At 40.3% G+C, this 22,570-nt stretch overlaps 2 protein-coding genes across 2 annotated transcripts in view; both read right to left on the bottom strand.

The window, feature by feature from the left end:
• The window catches only part of LOC122760905 (eukaryotic translation initiation factor 4 gamma 1-like), a 39,708-nt gene extending 30,931 nt beyond the window's left edge, over positions 1-8,777 (bottom strand). Inside the window, exon 1 of the mRNA XM_044016100.1 lies at positions 8,714-8,777. The gene's annotated coding sequence lies outside the window, so the exon portion shown is untranslated. The remainder of the gene's footprint in view (positions 1-8,713) is intronic.
• A 2,121-nt stretch (positions 8,778-10,898) lies between these two features.
• On the bottom strand, positions 10,899-22,366 carry psmd2 (proteasome 26S subunit ubiquitin receptor, non-ATPase 2). The gene is made up of 21 exons (XM_044016103.1): positions 22,195-22,366; positions 20,897-20,953; positions 20,641-20,805; positions 20,156-20,277; positions 19,750-19,974; positions 19,507-19,665; positions 19,241-19,385; positions 18,924-18,984; positions 18,637-18,783; positions 18,353-18,459; positions 17,973-18,100; positions 17,665-17,752; positions 17,401-17,563; positions 16,051-16,152; positions 15,739-15,890; positions 15,563-15,646; positions 14,339-14,507; positions 12,832-12,926; positions 12,622-12,748; positions 12,387-12,505; positions 10,899-11,633 (listed from the first exon to the last, which is right to left on the bottom strand). The coding sequence occupies exons 1-21, from the start codon at positions 22,294-22,296 to the stop codon at positions 11,439-11,441; spliced, it is 2,712 nt and encodes a 903-aa protein (XP_043872038.1). The 5' UTR covers positions 22,297-22,366; the 3' UTR covers positions 10,899-11,438.
• Between the last annotated feature and the right edge of the window lie 204 nt (positions 22,367-22,570).

Raw genomic sequence — 22,570 nt, 5'->3', positions numbered from 1 at the left:
TGCTTGCCTCGACCAAAATAAATTCCTTAAAAACATTAATACTGAATAACATTTGAGAACATCATTTTGAGGTTTGGGAAACACAGATCAACATTTTCTGACATTTTATGGACCAAGCAACTAATTAATGAATCAAGAGATTAATCGATTTTATGGAAAATAGCTGCAAATAACTTGCTTCACTAATATTGAGCCAATTAGACTGACTGGAGAATAAACGGAAGACAATAAAGAAATGCATTTCACTTCCACAACCATGTTAATATGGATACCAATCAACCAGCTACTGACCAAACTCTGTGTATGACTTGATAATACTGTTCACATGACTTTCTTACAGAATATTAAATTCATACTTCAGTTTACATTTTACAAGGTGCAGTCTGATTTTGACTCACTGCTACATTGAATCCACTGCTGAGATAATTCCAATAGTTAAAATGTAATTACGATGTATCCATATCCACAAAATATTTTGTTTTTCTTTTTAATCATCATTCATAGCCACGAAATTTGACTAAAATCGGAATATTCGAGTTAGGACTAACTGCACCAAATGCTTCAGATGTGCTAAGAACTAACTTATGATACAGAAAACATGGCTGCCAGCAGGGACATGAGGAAAAACAGATTTAGCCACACTGCAAAAAGCTCATGTAATAAAATCTATATGTGAATAAGTTTAGATACACTGTATAAATGATGCGCTTGCTGCTTTATCATGCCATTACACAGCCTTTTCTAACTGGAAAGTGAACTTTGTAAACAGCTGAATCTCCCATACCAAATTCCATTTAGAAAATCAGATTCTTTTTAGCTCGTTGAGTCACAGAAGCTGTTGGTCTACAGGTGCCTGGTAAGTTAGTGTCACTGAGTTGAATTCAAACAAAAGACTTCAAACATCAAAGTCATGAAATAACACATTTAAACTTACAGGTGGAGACAGCAGTGGATCAACAACTCCTGTGAGCCATGACGTAAAATTGCTGATTTTCTCTTAAGACTTTGGTGTTGGTAAGATACAAATTGACAAAAAAACAGTTTTCAGTTTTGTCAAGACGGTTGTCTAATGGTGAAATAAAGTGGTGAACATACTTTTAAATGCAGGTGCAGATTTTATTAGCTGAGCTGGCACTGGCAGCCATGTTTTCAGTGCCAGTACCAAACCAATATATTGGATCAATTAAACCAAACCAGTTTAATTTATTTTCAATTTGTATTAACATCTCCTAGGATAATGTGTTGTTTGTATACACTAGCAAGTTCTGCATTTTCTGGATAACATACAATATTAGCACATACCGTATGGTAACGTCAATGTAATCCACTTATAATCCACACTGAATGAAACTAGACCATTTGTACACAACAGCATCATCACAATGACTCAAGGGTAATTTCCTAATGTCAGTGAAATGATCTTCCTCAGGTTACACTGTGCTACTAAAAGAAGCACATATGGTATTTATAGCCAACACCTACAATAACTCAGTCACTGCCAGAGACACACACACACATACACACAGCAGTGTTAAAAAAAAGAGGCTGAGTCATGATGAATCAGAGTGTTGTTCTTTTTTCAAAGGAGAGGAAACCAGGCTGCAGAAACAGCCACAGTCACTACTGTTACCATGACTATAACAACACTCACACAAAAAGAGACGAAAAGACAATGAGTTTTAACTGAGTGAGGGTTTCTATACAGCCAAACAAATGAAACTCAACACAAGTTACACTGACGGTGGGCTCATCCCCATTTCCCACTGGAGCTTTGGTGCTAAGAGGATGGCAGCAATATAAGACTTTTAGAATTTAGATGTGTTTAGAAGTGACTCAATGCTACATTACATCCACTGCTGTAAACAACTCCAGTACTTAAAATGAGAGGTTCCCATATTTTCAAAATATTACTAAAATCACAACTTGAGGTATGAGGTTGTGATGTATGAGGTCAGCGCTGACTGTGGAACCACCTCAAGACACTAGAGCCGTGTTTCCACCCAGTGGAAAAGTTCTGTTCGGTACAGTATGGTACATATTTTTTTACATTTCCATTAGGAATGGTGCCCAAAAAAAACCAGCGCCAGCCTTTCTATAATTTGGTGCCGTTCCCTTGGGGTACCAGACTAAAATGGTACGGTAAGGTCAGGGAAGCTCCACCCACAGCAGTCAGCTAATTGGGCAACAGAAATGATGTACAATAAGTGTGTCATGTCTTTTTTTTTTTTTCAAAGTTTGTGGGTTTATCTTGCAGTTTAACAGCGTTTTTCTGACTGGAAACTGAACTTTGTAAATCTCTACCAGGCCAAAAATCCATAGAGAAAATCTGTGTTTTGAACTTGCTGGAACACAGCAGCTGCTCTACAGCTCACTAACAACACATTTAACTTACTGATGGAGGCACCAGCGGATTACAAACACCTGTAAGCTTTGTTGTGAAGTCGCTGAATTTTTCAACGACCTTTGGTGTGAGGGGTGAGCATTTTCAGTGACAGCCAGCATCCATGTCTCTAACTGGTTCACGGTGAGAGAGGCGAGCTGGGGCGTGCACAGTGCAGTCAGCACAAACAGTGGCCCCCTTTACACCTGCCATTAAAATACGTTTACTGTGATCAGATTGCAGTCGGATAGTGATACACATCGGATACACCCGAGATGCATTGAGGACAGATTGTAATCTGATCGGCCAAACCACTTTGGGAGGTGGTCGGAGACGTATTGTGACCATATTGAACAGACGTGCAAATGCAACAAGTCTCTGATGCATCTCCAGTGCCTCTGCTCCACCCAAAGCTGTGTGAGCAGAAATACAGTCTCCTCTGCTTTTGGTGGCTTTCCACTTGTCAAAGTCGACTTCTTCACCTGCTTCAAACCGCAAAGAGGAATCCATACAATCGCACCACTTCATGTGACACTGAGTCTGCTTCTGGAGGGCAATCTATCTAATCACAAAACACACATGCCAGGTGTGCGTGTGGGGGGGGGGCAACGTGTCAGTACCTCATACAAACACAATCTGAACTACCCTTTTAAGGATGAATGGATTTCTCTGCATTGTGTACAACATATAAGACTCATTAAAGGTTTTATTCAAATAAAGACCAGAGGAGTGACCGGGAGTACTTCAGTGTCTCAGAGAGAGTGTTGGTCTAACCTAGCTTTGCTGGAAGAGGAAATGCTGACCAAACAATCTCAGAGCTAAAATAGGGTCTCAGAGTAACAACCAATACTGGCTCAGAGACTTTACTACTCTACTACCACCACTACTACTAATGATTCTCGTCACTACCACCTGGGTTTTCATCAACATTCCATTTTGTATTTATTTCTCCTTAGCACACACCTTCTCCGCTTTTCTGTGCCGCACTCACTCAGCACCGCTGCTCGTAAACTCTCAACTGCAGAAGGGCTTCCGTCTCCACTGAATCACGTGATGTAAAGGCGCTTCATATGTTGAGAGAGAAGGCAGCTCGAGAAAATAGGATTGTTTATTTGGGATGCAGCTCATGAAACAAAATGCAGAAGAACCGTCCTATTAAATAACGATTTTACCAATGACTCACATTTTCAACAGCACACAGGTTTGTCTGCAGAGTTTATGAAAGCATGCAGTGTGAGAACAATTCCTGGGTACAGCCTGCAGCGGTGCAGAACCAGGAGGGGTACTCAAGTCAGAAGGCCTCATTTCTGCAGGGATCTGTGTTTAAGGGAAGTTATGTGCACAAGTGCAAAGCAAAAGCACCCCTCACCCCACAACTAACCACACAGTCTGGTCATTTGAGCTGGCCTGAAATGCTGCACCATGGAGATCCCACCAGCAGCACCAGTGCTGGTGAAACATGCTCATTCAACTGTTGCATAAGCCTCTCCATGAACACACCAAGGAGAAAATGGAGAGAATATGTTGTAAGTACCTGGCTTCATCATCCAACCTATGGTATAGAATGTGTAGCCACAGAGTTAACTATTGCCTGCATACACTTAATTTATATTCACTGTATTTTAAAGGTAGCTGATGTGTAGCTTACCATTTCCCTATTATCATCGATGCTGAACTCAACAGCCTGGTGCTGACAACAGTGGAAAAAATACATGAATCATTGTCAGTGCATGGCATGCTGCAGACTTGTGGTGCTTTAAAATGCCATAATATACAATGAACAGTCATCCCTCAGCCTACTGCCCATTACAAATGCTTTCAGAGCCTCTTCTGTTGTATACAGCTGTACTCACTGGCCTGTGGGCTAAAATGATGATCTATATCTACCACAGTGTCAACTGTAGTTGGAACACATTGACACAAAAAGCTTTCAGTGGTGGCAACCATCACTTCGCACAGCTGGATCATTTTAATGGATCAAATTTAGCAAAAATTAGTAGCATGTCTATTATGAAAAATAAGCAGGGGGCTAAACATTTAAAACAAATTTCACAAGATCAATACCCTCAAACTGATACTTAAGTTTAAGTCCCAGGGCACGCACATCAGTCAGTGTCGACTATAGCCTTGTCCACACGTTAGTGTGTGTTCTGTAAACACATTGCTTAAAGAAGTGTCTTCATTTAAATGAGAACCCTCCCAAAACGACTCTAAATGCAGTAACATACAGTATATGCAAGGCCTCTATGTGCACTGCAAAGCTGCCACAGATACAACACAAATGGAGAAGACATGGAGCATGCACATAAAGCTAGCAGGGGTTAAGGGTTAGGTTTCATAGGTGGGGCAATAACATCACTGTTTTCCCAGGGTCACTTCTAGGTTGTGTACATAAAAACACTGTGGGACCCATTTTCCAAAGACAGCGTTTTAGGTTATGTGCACATACAAAAAAACTTACAAAAACAGATTCTAAACTTGTTCTGGAGTGCACACTGCCTTACACAACCACACTTCAAATACCTTATTTAATCAAATACATGATAATTCAAAGATGATGTTTCCTGAAGGACTGAACGATTTTAAACACACATCTAATTGCGATTATTTTGACAGGAATTGCGGTTGCGATATGAATAGTGATACCAGAGGGAATGGTAATTTTTACATCATCATTCAAAAAACATGATGTTGTCTTCAGTCTTTAGAATAAGATGTGTATAAATCCAGACAATGCACATTTTGACTTTCAAAAATATTGCACCTCTTGCAATTTGAAAATTACAGCAGGCTGTATAGCGATTTTGAAACAATTTTGATCAATTGTTCTAGAGCTGAAACAATTAATCGATTACTAAATTAATCGATAACTATTTGGATAATCGGTTCAAAGCTTTTTTCATGATTAAAACAAGAGTTCCGATTGTTTAAGCTTCTTAAATGTGAGTATTTTCTTAATTTGTTTGCTCTGGAGAACAAATAAATCATTGAAAGTTAATCATTTTGGTTTGTGTAAAAAAACAAGACATTTGAGAACATCATCATTTCCAGGTTTGACGAACATCAATCAAAATTTCTTGGTTTTCTGATATTTTATGGACCAAATGATTCATCGATTAATCGAGAAAATATCGACAGATAATCGATTATGAAGATTATGAAGTTGCAAATTGTTCAGCCCTAGTTTCCTGTCAACAGTCCATCTATCAATCACTTTAAGAGAAGAGGTATAGTGATGTTTACGAGCTGAGGGTTTCTGCAGTATGGAGTACTCTACCAACTTACAGGAAAGAGATCAGGATCAAATACCCTAATTTTAGTCCATGGATGGGTTAATTTCTAGAAAAACTGGATAAAACATTTCCAAAGATTCAACTAAATAGAATCTGACTATGAAATTCCCATCTGGTAATATGGTAATATGGTAATTCATTGAGGCAAATTTTTCTTACAGCTTTAAAATATTAAGCACAATGTGAGATAAACCACATGAGACATTCTACCATCCTTAAACACAACGTGTGTGTGCAATCAAAGACTAAACACTGACAAAAACAACAGATTTTACAGAACGGTCAGCTGCCCTCTGCCACAGACATTGGTCAAAACTTGATACAGAATTTTTCTTCTAAGATGACTTTTCCAACCCATGTGACAAGCTCGTAAAAAAGCAAATGTGGCTTCAGTCGGACATTTTAAACAGAGAAGGATGGATCGTGCACACATGGGCAGTGAATGTTTGGCTCCAGCATTGCACCAGTGCAGCCTTGTTCCGTCATGTCCCTCTGCTTAACCAACACTCTGCCAAAACCCACGCACACCCAGACTCAAGGCTCCACTTCTCACAACAGGAAGCTTCTGCGTACTAGTGTCCTTATGTCAGACAAAATGTGACCACCTGATTCGGAAATGTCATGCATTTGTCTTATGATTCATAAGATTCATTACTTTACACTAAATTTTTTTCTGTGATCATCGCTTAATATTAGACCGAAGAGAAGTATCAATTATAACACCACAGTAGTGATTATATCTCTATAAATACCAATTAATATATTATTACTACACTACGACTCTTATGAATATGACACATCACTTTACAAATCCTTTATTATCTATACCAATCATTCTGAGACACTATGTGGGGACTCACTTTTTTCCAACATTTTACTTGCGATTCATTTATTCCTCTTGGAGGCGGCTGGTTTACCTATTCAAAACACTATTAGCCGGTAAAGAAAATGGCAGTAAAAATAGTCAGAAACTTTCTCTGATGCACACATTTGTTCTTATGATTCATATTGTGAATTGGGTCACATTTGCTTGTCATCTCTGAAAAGTGGGTCTTATAAAAGGTTTGGGAAAGATTGCTTTATATGGAGCTGCAGAGCACAATGTTCCCCATATACTGCGTTTGTGTTTTGTTTAAAGTTTAATGATGTTGTTGAAAACCTCATAGTGTAATTCCTGATAAAGAATGTCCTCAACAAAAAATACAATCTATTCACGTTAGACTCTTGTGGCTATGTGTCATGCATAGGAAAGAGCATCCATTTTGGACCCACATTTTCAGCAAAGGTCACATGTCTGCAGTCCTCAACACCTACCGCGTGCCTGCAGCGGCAGTGGGGAGGGTGACGGGATCATCGAAAAGGCTTCAACGTGAACTTAAAAAAGAGGCCGCCCTCTAAACAAACAAGCTAATATTATAAAGCGCCGTTGAGGACAACTAGTTTTTACACCAAGCCGAAGTTATTCAGTGCAACATCACCAGTATGTCATCTGCCTGAAAGTGTGGGACACTTGTGCTGTGACACAGGGGCGTGTCCGCTCGTCTACTCACGCGCACACAGCGTACAACTGAGACAGCAATAATGTCCACGGGGCATAGCACGTTAGCACGTTACCTCCTGCCGAAAAATCCTCACAAATGAGGGTGTGGAGAGACGTGCTGCACTGTGACGCGATGTGCCGTTAGCCGTGATGCTAACCTGCCTAGGCCCAATCTGGATTGACCACGTGGTTTCTCCGACTGTTGGCGCGATGCACATCATAGCAGCCGGCTTCATGCCAGCCACACCGATATCAGCCGTGACAACAACTCATACAGAATAACACACAACGACGCCGACGACGTTTCAGTGAGACACCAACGAGGAGTCAAAGAATGGCAAAATAAACCTAGATAACTGTCAAGCTAACAGGTCGTTAGCGCGTGCGTTCGTCTCAATGTGCAACTCAACCCTATCGATTAGAGTTAGCTACGTGTAAGCACAGAGGCACAACTGCGTGCGGTGTCGTGAAAACACTGATGCAAAGACTCGACAGACTGACTGAGTCAGCCACAACAGCTCAACAACCCATGCAACAGCAACAGCGCATCACCACTGCGACAGCCTGCGTTTACACGAACGACGCATTTACAACACGTTTCTTTAACTACGAGGCATGACATCCTACTGCAGCTCACCTGAAGGCACTACGACCTGTCACCTCACCCAAAACACACACACACACACCAACCCTTCAAGGTTAAAAACAACTGTCCTGTCAAATGGGTTTGATGTCACCCAGTTTATCCTCCACCACCAGTGTCTCATAATCCCACTGTGTACATTATAGGTGTCCATATGTACACATTTGACAGCTTGCATACCCTACTGTCACTTACATGTTTGATTAGTATCTCTCCATATTGTAGAGATGCAGAGTTGCTGGTACTAACGCTCTCTTCGTCACGTTATTAACAACTGACACATTCGCTGGTTAATCCGAGAGAAAACGCTCCAGCACTTACTGCTGATCAACTGACACGAGGTCAAAACACAGCTCGGGTTATTTCACTTTCCACCTACTGTACACAGCCCACTGTGACACTGGCTAGCACGTAGCAGTACTAGCTTGTAGCATACATTACGCTAACCGGCGAAAACAACAACATACTAACACGACCGTCTATTTATCACGTGACATATATGACATATTCAGACATAGTATGTATATATAACGTGTTTGTAAACGTTGGTGTAAGAGTTCAAATAGGCTGTCCGTGGCAGTGTTAACTCGCTAACTTAAACCAGCTAAAGTGGAGAAAGAAGAACACCCACGTCGCCTTAGCACGGACTACTAGCCGCGAGCTAGCTAGCTAATCCCTGAGAAGACACAGCAGGAACAGCAGTGAAGAAAGTCACCGCAGACAGCGATGTCTCTGCATTTCAACGCCGAACTTACACGTACATATGCCAGCAGAGTCTGTGTGTGACAGCAACATGACGGTTACACGATAAACATTCGCTTTTTAAAAGGAAATAGGGCTCAATGCCGTGGCGTTACCTTTCTCTCCTTGAGTCCGCAGAGCCGGACGGACGGAAAATCATCCCGGAAGCCGGTAGCGAGGTAATTCCGGTAAAATCCCATCACGTGAAACTGTTACAGTAATCTCGTTCAATCTGAAGTGGACCAGCTGAGCCGTATATTAACTAAGTTGTACGATTTATTCCAATTTATTCCGATTTATCCAAAACTTAAAAAAAAAAGAGTTGCGAATGAAATATCTATTATATTATAATAAATGTATATAATACATATCTTTTTGTATCACAGCTCGCAAAGCAAAAATGATCGACGTAAACGCGTGAAATGGAATGGATCCATTCAGTCACTTGGTTAAGTTTTAGTTACTGCTGGATACTGAAGCTCTGTGACTGTACATTTCTCCAGTCATGAAAAACTTTTCCTCAAAATATGTATTATTTATGGTCCGATCGGTGCATTACAGGTGTAATTAGGGCTGAAACAATTACTCGACTATTAATTGAAAATGATCCGTCAAGTTTTCTGAATTTCCTGCTTCTTAAAAGTAAACATTTTCTGGTTTCTTTCCTCCATATAACGAAGAAATAATTGTAACTGACTCATTTTGGTTTGTGGAAAAAAACAAGACATCATTTTCAGGTTTTGAAAAACACTGATCAACATTTTCTGGACCAAACTATAACTCGATTAAACGACATAATTATGGACAGATTAATCGATTATTGCAGCCCTGGTTGTACAAATGATTTTTCTTGTCAATGTAATTTTTAATCCTTGAAAAAACGAACATTCACAAATCAATATCATTAATTTAATTAAAGCAAACAGTACATTTAGTGTCAATTTTGGACCTCTTCATTTTACTTTATTACTTTGTGATTAATACTCGCAATTTGCAATACATTACTTACATAACGCCTTGACCTAAGTGCCATGTTGTTTGTATGTTTGAATATTGTTTAATAACAAAAAGCTACATGACAGATATTTTATTTAGAGGTACAGTATGTGGGATGCATGTTGCAGCTGCATATCTCTCACCCTTACCTTTCAACTGTCTATTCAAAACATGTTAGGGGTACTCAGTAAAAAAAGACCTGCTCCTGTTGTAAATATAAATGGCTCATTCTGGGGAAAACTATTCATACATTTGTGATTGTATCCTCAAAAAGAAAAGAAACAAAAACATTGGAATAATTATCTATCTATTTGTTTATTTTTTTTAGTTCCACCCATATCTTGCACACTGAATCGCCTCCTAGTGGAGAATAAGAAATGATCTCATTCCAAAAGACACATTCAGGATTGGACACAAAATTAAATCTACTCAATTAAACAAGTCTGTAAATAACAAAATCAATGGACTGATGAGGTGAATCAAGTGTCATTTAAAGTGTTAAATAATGTCTGAAGAATTTAAGTTTAAACCTGGTTCATATTTGAAAAAATATAATGAATTGAACTGAGCTACTAAACATTTGTCTGCCAGCCACATTTATAATATGATTATTAACCATAAAAGTTTGATGAAAGTGTACATTATTTTATTTTACCTTGAAAAATAGTAATATATACCGTTTATGATATTGATCCGACATTGTCAATGTTGCACCTTAACTCTTAATGGCATGTGTATTACTATTATATTGTCAGATCAAAGACAATATACGTAAATCTAAATGATCCTAACATCGTCATTCATTACTGACACAAATATACCATGTACTTTTTTTTAGGTGCAGATACAGTACAAGTGTCCATTTGAAATGCTGTCTTCCTCCGTGTGGAGAACCTGCAGCCAGCATCATTTAAAATGCTCAGCAGGCAAGACTATTATTTTTATATTACAATTCCTCAGGTGATCCAACACACGTGCACCTCCACTGGCCTCAGTTTGCATCTGCAGCATTGAAGGTTTAGTAGCATTTACAGTATGTGGTCACAGAGAAGGGAGCGAGCTGTTCCACTACACCTACACTGCATTCTTTTAGAACAATTACTGCTCCAGCACCAGCAACAACTTCCTAGAGATGGGCAGAATTCCTTGGTTCATCTATCACATACGAAATTAGTTTCTGTTTGTGCTCGTCTTAAAAGTAAATTGTGTTTCTAGCAATCCTGCCTACTGCAGCTTTTAATACTATTACAGCCACATGACATTCTTTGCTTGTCAATCAGTGATCACACAGTTATCACATTTCTACAACATGGATCAGTTTTTTTATTTATTTATTGATTCAACCATCAACAGTACTGTAACAAACACCCCCCACCCCAAAAAAAAAGAGGAATACATACTTTTAGATGTTCTAATTACAAACAAATGACTGAAGTAAAAAATAAAACAAAGTGAGTGTGAAGCACTAATGTCCGGGCAGTTGTTATTTACTGATGACTGAAACAAAACAAAGAGGAGGGGGATGAACAGTTTCCCCCCAGACAGTAAAACAGCAGATTTGGAACATGTGTGATAGTTGGATTAAATTTAGAGCAGTGTAAAGAACCATATATTTAGAATGGATGGTCCCAGTTCAACCCTCTTTGTGACCCCAGTCCAATAAACCAGACCCCAAACCAATCCATTTTTTAATGACTGCTGGAACTGGGCCACAGAGGACAGTGAGAGGACAAAGCACTCTTTTCAGCCAATCGGTAAATAACTAAATATAACAACTTCCAAGAGCCATGGAGGGGCTACTCTTACACACAGAGGGAGATGGTGAAGAGGAATGGGCTAAAAAGCCTAAGGTGCAGTCTGGGGTCTGAAGTTGGGGTTCTTCTGGAGGATGACGAAGCCCTCTAGGATGGGGGTGACGGGGAGGTACTCCTCTGTGGCCAGCTCTGCCCTCTCTCCGTGAGCCAGCAACACTGGTGTGGTGTGAGTCTGGAAACCTGTGATGGCCTTTGGCTTGCCGGCCTGACCCACCACATCCACAGCCTGCACAATGAAAACCATTAGTGAGAACATGTGACAAAGCAAGTGTAATAAATTGAGTAGTTATTTTCACATTCAAACATACTGTACACAAGCACACAGCTAGTTTAGCTTCAGTTCTCATCTACTTCATATCCTCATCTTTAGAAATGTAAGTAAAGTGGCAGAGCTTTTGTGTGTTTTTGCATTTAGATGAGACACATCTTCAGGAAACCAAAGGCGTGTAAACTGCTCAAAGCAGCGTCATAGATTCATATTTTAGACACGCCTAAAAATTCCAGCTGGATTATTTTTGTTAACGACTGGCACAGGGAAAGGTTAATTATTGCTTCTCACTGTGGTGTCTTTAGTTGAAGGTGATTTTTGGGTGTTCAGCAGACGCCAACAAGGTAGAACTTGTTTACATATATATAAAACTCAACATGCTAGATGTGCGGTTCTGATTAATCAGAACCAGGTCACCCGTGACATGTTGAGCTGCACAGCTACTGAGCTAAGGTTTTGACCCAGTGATGTCACCAAATCTTTTCTAAGGGGCTCTTAGTTCACAAAGTGTGCATCGTGAAGCTGTCACTTTCACATTCACAGGGTTTATTATAACCATTCAAATTTGTCAAAACTAATAACACATTTGTATGTGGTGAGATCGACCAGAAATCTACTGCTTTACAGGGACGTTTGAGAAAGTTTAGGGAAATGGTTTTCATTCAAGTCAAGATAATAATAAATAATCATTTCAGTTCTTTAATGCTTTACCTGTCCAACTCTGACAGACACAGGCAGTGGCCGGAGCTCGTGATCGAATGTGACCAGCATACGTGGCTGCATGGCTGCGACCAGGCCATACAGAATGTAGTGGGATTTCCCCAGAATTACTGAAATGCACACAAAGAAATGCAGGAGCGGTACATGAGCACAGGGAGATGACTGATATTCAAATTCAATGTTAAGTGTGTGGAAGTGGAGAGCAGCAGAAGGAAAATAAACTGACTGTTCTTGACATCGAGGAAGGAAACAAGCACAGTGAGTAATCCAGCAACGGCAACCTGGCTCATCAGCTGCCGGTCGCTATGGTAAGGACAGAGTGTCAGTGTGCCTTTGCCCAAGTGAGTCAGACCCTGTGGAGGCACAAGCAGCACAGAGTCAATAGTCGCTCAAAATGTACTGTCTGGTACAGAGTGCCTTTTGTGTTGCCACCCACCTGGGCCAGTCGGACCATGAAAAGATTGTTGGGGTCTTTGGCGTGATACTGTGCCAGCTGCCGCAGCATGGCAGCCAGACGGGCGTTATTTGTGCCTGGGGAAATGGAAAAAATGGTCATAGGTTAACAAAGTTGATACTAGAGGCTCTTTCACAGAGGATGGAATCAAGTGCCTGGTTAACATGTAACACACACTTTCTAGTTTTCAAGGAAAAATGCATTTAGCTGCAGGTAGTTGTTTCACAGCTTCGGCACTATGCCTCAGTGTTCAATATGTAAATAATAAGTCAAAAAATAATGTGGAAACTGAAACGCACTAAGTAGAGAAGATACTGTGTTGCCATTTTTAGACTAGTTTCTAGTTTAGTCAAGGATCATTGATTTCATGTCATGAAAGATTCCCATTTCAATTGTCTACATGGTGTCATGAGTGATATAATGTCCATCGTTTGTTTTCAATGGACCAAATTTAAATAATGTATTAAAAACATGAATGTAACAATAACCAGTCAACTGGAAACTAACTGTAAAAAGAAGAGAAGTCATAGAGAGAGTCATGTAGTTCTGTGTTGAAGGTCCAAACATCTGATATTAAGGTCACTAAATCTGACCTCTGACATCCAATAACATTATCATACATGGAAGGCAACACCTTTGTAAAACACTAGAAAAAAGCCGGCATACGAGAGCGGAGCGAGCAAACATGGAGCAAACAAGAACTCTTTTTACCCCACTGCCATCAGAATCCTCAACAGCTGAACGGGACTACAATAATCCTGTCACCTAGTTACACTGTCACTTTAATCTGTTACCGTCACTTTAAAACCTGAAACATGTCACTTTAAATCTGTTAAATTGCACAACCAGCGTTCACTTTATGTACAGTTCTTATTTCTTGTTTATATGCATATGTTTACACTTATTTTATGCATATATGTTATGTTAGTTTTTTGTAATACTCTTATTCCTTGTATATATGCATATGTTTACACTTATTTTATGCATATATGTTATTTTTAGTTAATTTGTAATATTTATATTTTTCTTATGTATATTTATACTTTTTTTTTCTACAAAAGCATCTCTTTTCTACTTTATGCTGGTGTTTTTTGAGTGGACAGCAAAGTAAGAATTTCATTGTACAGGGAAACGTGTTTCTTTACTGTGCATATGACAATAAACACTTTGAATCTTGTAGTGAGATGCACGCTGCTTGGCTTTGTGTAGCATGGTTCCAGTACACTAATTAAATGCTTAAATCCAGGGTTTTCCACCGCTGAATAAGGTCCAAGTCTGATGCTAAAAACACATCTATAGTGCTGGTTATCGCTTTAGCACAAGCACAATGCTACACACGCATAACACAGCTTAAACACCGTGGTTTTCTTGTCATGTGGCTAAGATGTGTTGTCAGCATAAACATTCAATCCATTTATATTTTACAGCTAAACAGGGCTTTTCATTCCCACAATTATCTTATGTAATACTACATTAGATTTGTACTTACCGCTGCCCACCATGCCCATGGCAAAGATGGAGTTGTGGGAGACTTCGGGGTCAGCATCATGGGAAAACTTGCTGAGGGTGTCCAAGATGTTGAGACGAGGGTTGGACACGGATATGAGAGCCAGGGCAAGGGGTACTGCTCGCCTCAGGGTGGGCTCACCATAACGTAACTAAGAAATACATAGAGACCAAATAAAGTTCATGATTAAAACAGTACACATCAATCAAACACATTAGGGCAAGTGGAGGGAAATTGGCCTTGTAACTGGAGGGTTGCCAGACAAAATCCAGGACAGGTCAAGGGCTGAGGTGCCCCTGAACAAGATACCCAACTCCCACTGCTCCTGGACCTGGTCTGTGTGTTCACTACTGGTGTGTAGTAAGGATGCGTTAAATGTGGGCTCTAGACTTACTTGTATAATTTCATAATTTTAGGAGTGCAAGCAGTAATATTCACACTTCCTTTTCCTGTTCACTGCATTAATGATATTTATTAAATGCAGGAATTGCAATGTGCTGTTTTAAATTCCCAGTTTCAAAATGTCTCCTAAAACAACTGGATTATTTTTATATAAACAGTTTGTTTGACTGCTCATTTAAAAGTAGCAATTACATTTAAATAACACTACAAATGTGTGGTTAAAATGAAGGAAACGTATCCACATGCTCAGAACTCAGTCGTGCCCTGCACTTTCATGCACAGCAACAAAGGAATGCCAGCATGTCTAGCAGCTAACTAGCTGCTGCTTTCAGGCCTCCTCTTCATCACCGTTTGTTTAGTCCATTTTTGCATTAGGAGCCATCTTCTCTCCGTTGTGTCTATGTTCTGTACGTTTCCTCTTGTTCTTCTGTGTATGGCGTGGTTGTCATTCACTGTGCTGCGGCATTACTGCCCCCATCCTCCGCATCAAAACACAGTGCTGTGTTGTAACAGTAGTCACACTCGACACGAAGCATTTCTGCCTCGGGCCAAGTTTATATTAAAAGAACTGGCAAATTTAGTCGCACAAGCACCAATAGATGTAAGATTTACTGTCTCAAATTTTGGTCGCAGTCTGGAGCCCTGGGTTAATACAACAGTTAACTTAATTATCACTGATTGGTGCATGTGCTTTCCTTTTAGTAATCATTGTTTCAGAATCTCATATATGGTTTAGAGAAGTGGATCGGTAGATGTAAACAAAAACAAAACAATAACACATGACAGACAGTGAGCAGTACTAACCAGATGTCCAAATGTTCGCAGTGCCATTTCAGAGCCGATCTCCTCCCCCATGGCAATCAGGGCAATACCAAGAACAGCTGCGCCCTAAACAGGAAGACATTAAAAATAAGTCATTCTTCCAAACTCATCAATTAACACAGCTGATAATGACAGAACAATCACAGGTCAGTATTTACCTGATGGGAGCCCATATCAGCAGCAGAGTCCTTCTTGTCTTTGTCCTTCTTGTCTTTCTTGTCCTTGTCCTCCTCTTTGTCCTTGTCTTTGTTTTCATAGTGTTCACTGCAGATATGGAGAAGCTGCTGCACCTTAAGAACATTACCAGAACCTGAGATGGAGGCAGAGACAAATTATTACCGAGTCATGTAAACTGGCAGAAGTGGAACTGTATATGGTTGACCTGTAGGGGCGATGGAGAGACAAAAGAAGCAGTGTGGGACATGTCCAAATGAATGAATCTCCTTTGGATATGGTGCTGTGAAACTGACCTGCATATGCACAGATATCCACTAGTGTGTTGGCAAAGCTGCGGAAAGGTTCGGGTACGACCTGTAGAGCTGCCAGGGTCGTCTCAATTGCCTCTCCTTTACCTGGGGACAGTAAAGGACACAAACACAATAATTAAAGCAATAAACATCAAAAACATCTTTTCATACACAAAATGACTTCAGGTGAAATCACCATGTTGCAATTCATCTGACGTTCTTTAACACAGCTGTGCATGTAGATTCTACCAGGTTAAAGTTTGAGTATAATTCATTTATAGTTCAGTATATATTAAGTATGGAACATTTACACCTATTTTCCTACATTCTACCATATTTTTATTGTTTGTGTTCATACTCCTTCATTCAAATATATGTAAATAAAATATAGCAATAAAATAATTAAAATCAAAGTCTCTCGTGACCTCAACAACATAACCAGCGACGAGGTTCTTCAGTTCAGCGGCACTAAGTCCTGTCACTTAAGTCTATTTTCACATGTTTATCAGGAGCGGGGGATCCGGGTTTTTTTTGCAATGAGTTTCACATTCCTGTGCCGGCTTTAGGGATGGGCATAATTAAACGACGATCAATTAATTGATTATTAAGAAGGTTGTGTTGCGTAGTCAGTGGAGATCAGTAGGGCGGCTATCCCAGAGGCTGGGAGACGAGGAGCCTGTGTTATCCGACACGGACGAGAGGAGTGCAAACACTAGAGTCGCAGCCTCCCAGTCCCAGGTCTCTGCTATGACAACTCCTTGGGGAGCATTATACCACTCAATGCGAGGCAGGCATCGCAGCAGAACTTCAGAACTTTCTGAGGGAGGCTCCCCCACCCTACAGACTGGTGGAAAGTGAATGGAATAAGGTTCCCCAGGCTTGCCAAGATAGCAAGGAGGTACTTGTGCATCACGGCAACGTCAGTCCCCTCAGAGCGGGTATTTTCAACGGCTGGACTGACACTCAGCAGGCTGCGGTCGTGTCTGACCCCAGGGTAGAGATGTGCGGAGGAGCTGTAATGGCATCTGCACCCGCTGCTCAATATCAATCTATTCTATATAATCTATATATCTCTTGTTGATCTACACACGTCTGCTGTTTACCACTGATGTCGCACCACTCATACATGATTGTCATGAGACGGTCTCACAAACAGAAGCACGGTTTAGTAACGCAGTAATGAAGCCTGCTTGCTACTACTGTTTTTGCAATTAATAATCCCTTACTTTACTTGTTACTTGTCATACTAAAAGTAATGAGATTAGAGTAACGTGTTACTCGAGCTGGTTCCCCATTTCAGTCAGTATCTCATACAACTACACTTCCTAATAAATAAACTACCCCTTTACTTACCCAGGTGGTTGAGTCCAAGGCCTAGAGGCAGCCAGCGAGCATATGTGTCCTTCAGTTCCTGCTCGTTCTTCTCCATGATGGTCTGGACGATGGTGGAGGTCACGTCACCATTACATGAGCCTACAGCGATCATACCACAGGCTATCGCCGTCACTCCAACCACCTGGAGATAAAACACATGCAAATTTTAATTTAGCAAGCTGTACTGTGTGTATTGAATAGAATGGGGGGAAAAAAGCGTCGACACAACTGATGTACCCTTACCTCCATGCTGGACTTGGAGTCTCCCATAACAGGAAGAAGCAGAGAGAGAACATCTTCTCTGTTGGAGCCAGCGTAGGCCAGGCCCAGTCTGAAAACAAGACGATGAGGATCAGGACTACAATCCACAAAGTGCCAATATTACATCAAACTGATTCCCAGAGGAGAAACTCCGAGGTTAACACCAAAATGAGTTTATATAAAGAGACAAGCAAGTAAAAACAATAAAAATGTATGTCTACGACTTAGAGTATAGATAAAATTGCCTTGGATATTTTGGAAAAAAATCTTTGCATGAACCATCTCCTCACCCAAAGATGGATCCTATCCTCATGACATTGCTGTTGTGGAGGACATAGTCAGAGAGTAGTGCGAGGGCTGGGTCACATTCATTCCTTACACCCGAGTTTACAATGCCACAGGCCAAGAGGGCACCAGACTACACACAGAGACAGATGACACAAGAGTTCAGACAAAAACATTAAATGTATAAAGCCTTTTCTTTTAATAAGCCGCAAAAAATATTATAATGTTTAGAACATTAAAATTGACAAGTAAATGCAGAAAAACTGTTGCCGTTAACAAGTAAATACAAAAACTTGGTAAACAGAAAAGCTAGTACACTATCTTGATTTTGTGGATAAAGATAAATACCAAGTTAGAAAAATCTGTCGCGTAGTCTCAAATTTACCTTGATATAGTCCTCAGAGGAGTAGAGGTATTTGTCAATCTGGGTCAGACCACCATCAACATCCCACAGCAAGATCATACCAAGGGAGGCTGCAGCACTCAACATGCCTGAGGACAATCGTATCATTTTTAGTAACAAAAACCAAAATAGGGAATACGGTTGCCACGGGGACCCACTGACACACCAGACCATAACACAGTGAACCCACGACTCTAGTGTGAACTTGGTGTATTAAAAGAAATACAATAACAGATATTCCTTTATTTGTTTGTGCTTTCGTTTACCATGATCCTTGTTCTTGTAGAGCCACTTGTTGCCATCATCTGTGAGCAGCTTGTCCTGTCCAAAAGCTGCGTTGACAAAGCCATTCACAAAGGAGGAGGCTAAGTTCATACGAGCTGAGTCCACCTGGGATCCACTGCCTCCAAACCCTATCACATAGAGTAAAGAAGTCAAACAACAACAAGACAGATTTGTGTTTTTTTTCACCATCAGTGGTGAGGACATTAGCATTTAGTTCAGTGGCAAGTGAATCACAAAATGCAGCATTTATACAAACATATGAACTCACTGTTGTTTTCCAGGTGTGTTTTGTAGATGTCATCTGGGACTTTGGGTTCCATGATGTCCAACTGGTGAGGAGAGGATGAATGAGTTGTTAATAACAGAGTCAATTTGTTGAAGTGTGAGACCAAAACGTTGTTTAAAAAAACCTCTGCAAGTTAAATTTATGAATCCACACTAGCTGCCTTAAGAAAGAAAAAGAAATCATTCATCTCTTTTGTGTGACCACTCCTTGTCCTTGGCTCAAGCTCAAATGGCATAAGTGGCAATTAGTCTTTTACTCATTCTACCTCTAAATCAATCAAAAGACAGAAAGACAGCTACCTCTCTGGCCAGGGCCAAGAAGTTGCTGTTGAGCTGCACGTTAGACATGATCTCCGTCAGGTCCTCGTAGTCTTCTACGTCCTCATTAAGCTCCAGGAACATTCCATGGCGACCCAACATGAAGGCCATCTGCTTCTGGATGACGCTGGCAAAAGAGCAAGTATTCAAGTTAGCAAAACAAATGGCAGTGTGCTCATACTTTACTATATACCTTTTATGATTGCAACAACCATCCTAAGAGAAAACAAAGGTTTAATAGTCCTCACATGTCTTTGCAGGACGTAAAGATGTTTTCTACCAGCTCCACATCGTTGAGCATCAGGGCCAGTCGCAGGGCCTCGGGATAACGGTTGAAATTTCGGAAGATGTTTAGGGCACATCTAAGCAGTGCTGAGTTTTCTGGCTCAGGGACATAACTCACACAGCTGTAGAAGTGTAGAAGTTTCAGTGAAATTTAAATTCATAAACTTGAAAACAGAGTTTGTGAACACTGTAAACCCTGAACATACCTAGTGAGGTAGAGGCAGACTTTTCCATAAGCATTTTCATCAATGTAGTCTTCGAGCATGTCCAGCCTTTCGATCTCCATCAACAAGTCACACGCCTCATGCTCAGCATTGTGGGCCATGTTGTAGGGCACAATCTCCTTCACTAGTTTCAACAGTGTCTCCTGCTGGGTCTTGTCATTCTCCTCCACCTCCTGCCACTCCTTGGCCACCTCACCTGCCAGGTGCCTGGAAGATGATGGACAGAAAGACTTGTCATTCAAAAATGAAGCAAGTGAAAAAAGACACCAGATTTCACCAACACCAATCAAGTTTATAATGTATGTAGTGAACCACACCACAAAAAACATTCCTTCCTTTCTTTACAGCTGCACCAGTGAGACATGTCCTTTGTAATTTGTTGTCTTACCTGACATATTCATGTCCCCAAGAGGCCAGCTTTTCCTGCGAGCCCGACAGACGATACTTGAGACACTCCCTCTCACCGCTCATTGTCATGGCCAGCACTGACACCACATCAGCACAGAAACACTGCAAATACAAACATCTACAGTTGGAACTTGATTTCATATCAGAGTTTAGACAAGTTAAACTGCTTTATGATTCATAGAACTAATTGAAGAAATGTGTTTGACTATGATGTAGTTTGTCTGATTATACATTTGCCATCAAATCACCGTTTTAAACAAATTCTTATGTTAGGTTTTAAAACAGATGTCACGTAAACATGCAACAACAATTGTTTTATTCTTGAGGGGGAACAAATCTATTGTGTCACAGAAAAAAACAACAAAAGACTCTTCAATTCTTCAAATTACTGTGGAGGCTGCTTGAAGTCTTCAAAATGTGCCAACACTGGAATTTTTCAAATTTTTGGCAGCAGCACAGCGTTACCTTGTTCTCTCCAGGAGCCATGCCTTCGAAGATCTCTTTGAGTTTGCCATAGTGTGGGCGCAGGAACTTCAGGGGCTTTGGCACTGAGGTCATGGAGGTGGTTGAGGAGCGGATTAGTCTACGCAACTCTTCTAATGCTGGACGATGCAGCTCTGTGTTCTCATCCTGCAAAAATGCAAAAGATTGTGAGGGGTTTTTGACCAGGTGAGCGATTTTGAAAATACAGAAGAAGAAAATAAGTAATTCTAATACTCACGCCAAGTCTCTCCACCATCATCTCCAGATCCTCTTTCAACTGTTTGTCTTCATCAGACTGAAATAATAAAGTTAAAGTTTAAGCAACTAAAGTTTAATTGGTCATTTAAAATTGACTGTAGGTGTGAATGTGACAGTGAATGTCTCTGTGACCAGCAACCCCACGACCCTCATGTGGAGTATAGTGGTAGACGATGGATGAAATGTAGTAGGGAGGTTGCAACTAACACCTATTTTTACTGTCACCAAGTCTCTTAAATGTTTATTCTTGGCTACTATATTATCGCTTTTATCTATAAAACTGTAAACTGCCCATCAGTGTGTCCAATTCCTTAAAATGAGGTTCTCAAATGTGTTTTGTTAATGCACATTCAATTTACAATTTACATACCAGAAAATATCCACAACATAAAAGCCGCAATAAAGAAATGTAGTTAAAAAGAAAAGAAAAAAAGACTGATTGAGTGATTCAGTAATGACTATAGCCTTGAAATGCAGAAGAAATGCACAGAGATGGAGGAACATAACGTAATGATATTTTAGATGCATGCCAAATCAATAATGAATGCAGCCCAATTTTAACAGCAACGTGTGGCTAATCTTACTGTATATATAGTGTAACTATCCAAATAAACCGTGTAAACACGACATGTATACAACCGCAGCTACTACTAAAAATGATGTGTGGACTACAATAATACAATTACATTTACAATACATCAATGGGTTTAACATGTTTATTTACTATGAGACAAACAAGACACACAAGTGACACTTTTGCATTGGCTAACGGCTCTAAGCGAAACTGCTAACACACTTCAATGTGCCACATAAAGATAGGCAAGAGTTACAGAACGGTGTGGCAATTAATTTCACTTCATGTTGGCTGATATTTCGCCTTATGTTAACACTAACTAGGTGTGTGTGTACACACACACACACACACACACACACACACTTGCGAGGGCAAAGCTAACGCTGACAACACAGAGCACAGCAGCGTTTAAAAGCTAGCACGCTAACATTAGCTTGCCGACCGGGTTAGGCTATGCTAAAGTGAGCTAACAGAGGAGTTTTACCCGCAAGTTTTAAAAGAACCAAAACGCATACACGAGTAAGAATTACGACAAATGACGTGACAAACAACTACATTTATATTCGTGTCAATTTGACGTATATTTTGAAAGGAATTGACTTCGGCCTGTTCAACCATGTTGTCAAAGCGACAGTGACTAAGGCAAAATATCACCACTGACGCTACTTAGCGAACATTGGAATGAGACAAATCTCCTCGCTCACCAATTCTTGCTCCTCTTTCTTGTTCTTATCCTTGTCCTTGTCCTTTGTCTTCTCGTCTGTCTTTTCAGCATGTTTATTCTCTTTCTGTTTTGCCTCCTCCATGGCTGCAGCTCTGTGAACTATCAATCTGCTAAAGGATGTGAGGAACACCGGTGAAGAACGGCTTCTTCTTCTCCACTACAATGTGTAGTCGGGCTTTACTGTAACACCCCCTGCTGGCGTGGCATGTAAAAGGTTCAAGGATTCAAAAGGTTTTATTGTCAAATAAACATCTTAAAAGAAAAATACCTGGTTTATTTTTTTGGCTTTTTAATGATAAACAAGGATATTTACGTGCATTAAAATGATCACTATAATTACTATTACTGCTATACTA

The sequence above is a fragment of the Solea senegalensis genome, unplaced genomic scaffold (genome assembly GCF_019176455.1).
Source record: "Solea senegalensis isolate Sse05_10M unplaced genomic scaffold, IFAPA_SoseM_1 scf7180000014161, whole genome shotgun sequence".
Classification (NCBI taxonomy): Eukaryota; Metazoa; Chordata; class Actinopteri; order Pleuronectiformes; family Soleidae; genus Solea; species Solea senegalensis.
Note: the sequence above shows the minus strand (reverse complement) of the source record. Positions and strands in the feature narration are given on the sequence as shown.

Bases quoted from the DNA above. Each gene is read 5' to 3' on its own strand.
- psmd2 (XM_044016103.1), bottom strand. From the start codon at position 22,296: ATGGAGGAGGCAAAACAGAAAGAGAATAAACATGCTGAAAAGACAGAC. The intron at 19,975-20,155 runs GTAAGACAACAA...ATCATCTTCCAG, and splicing joins TGGGGACATGAATATGTCAG to GCACCTGGCAGGTGAGGTGG. The intron at 14,508-15,562 runs GTTAGTACTGCT...TGTATTTCTTAG, and splicing joins TGCGAACATTTGGACATCTG to TTACGTTATGGTGAGCCCAC.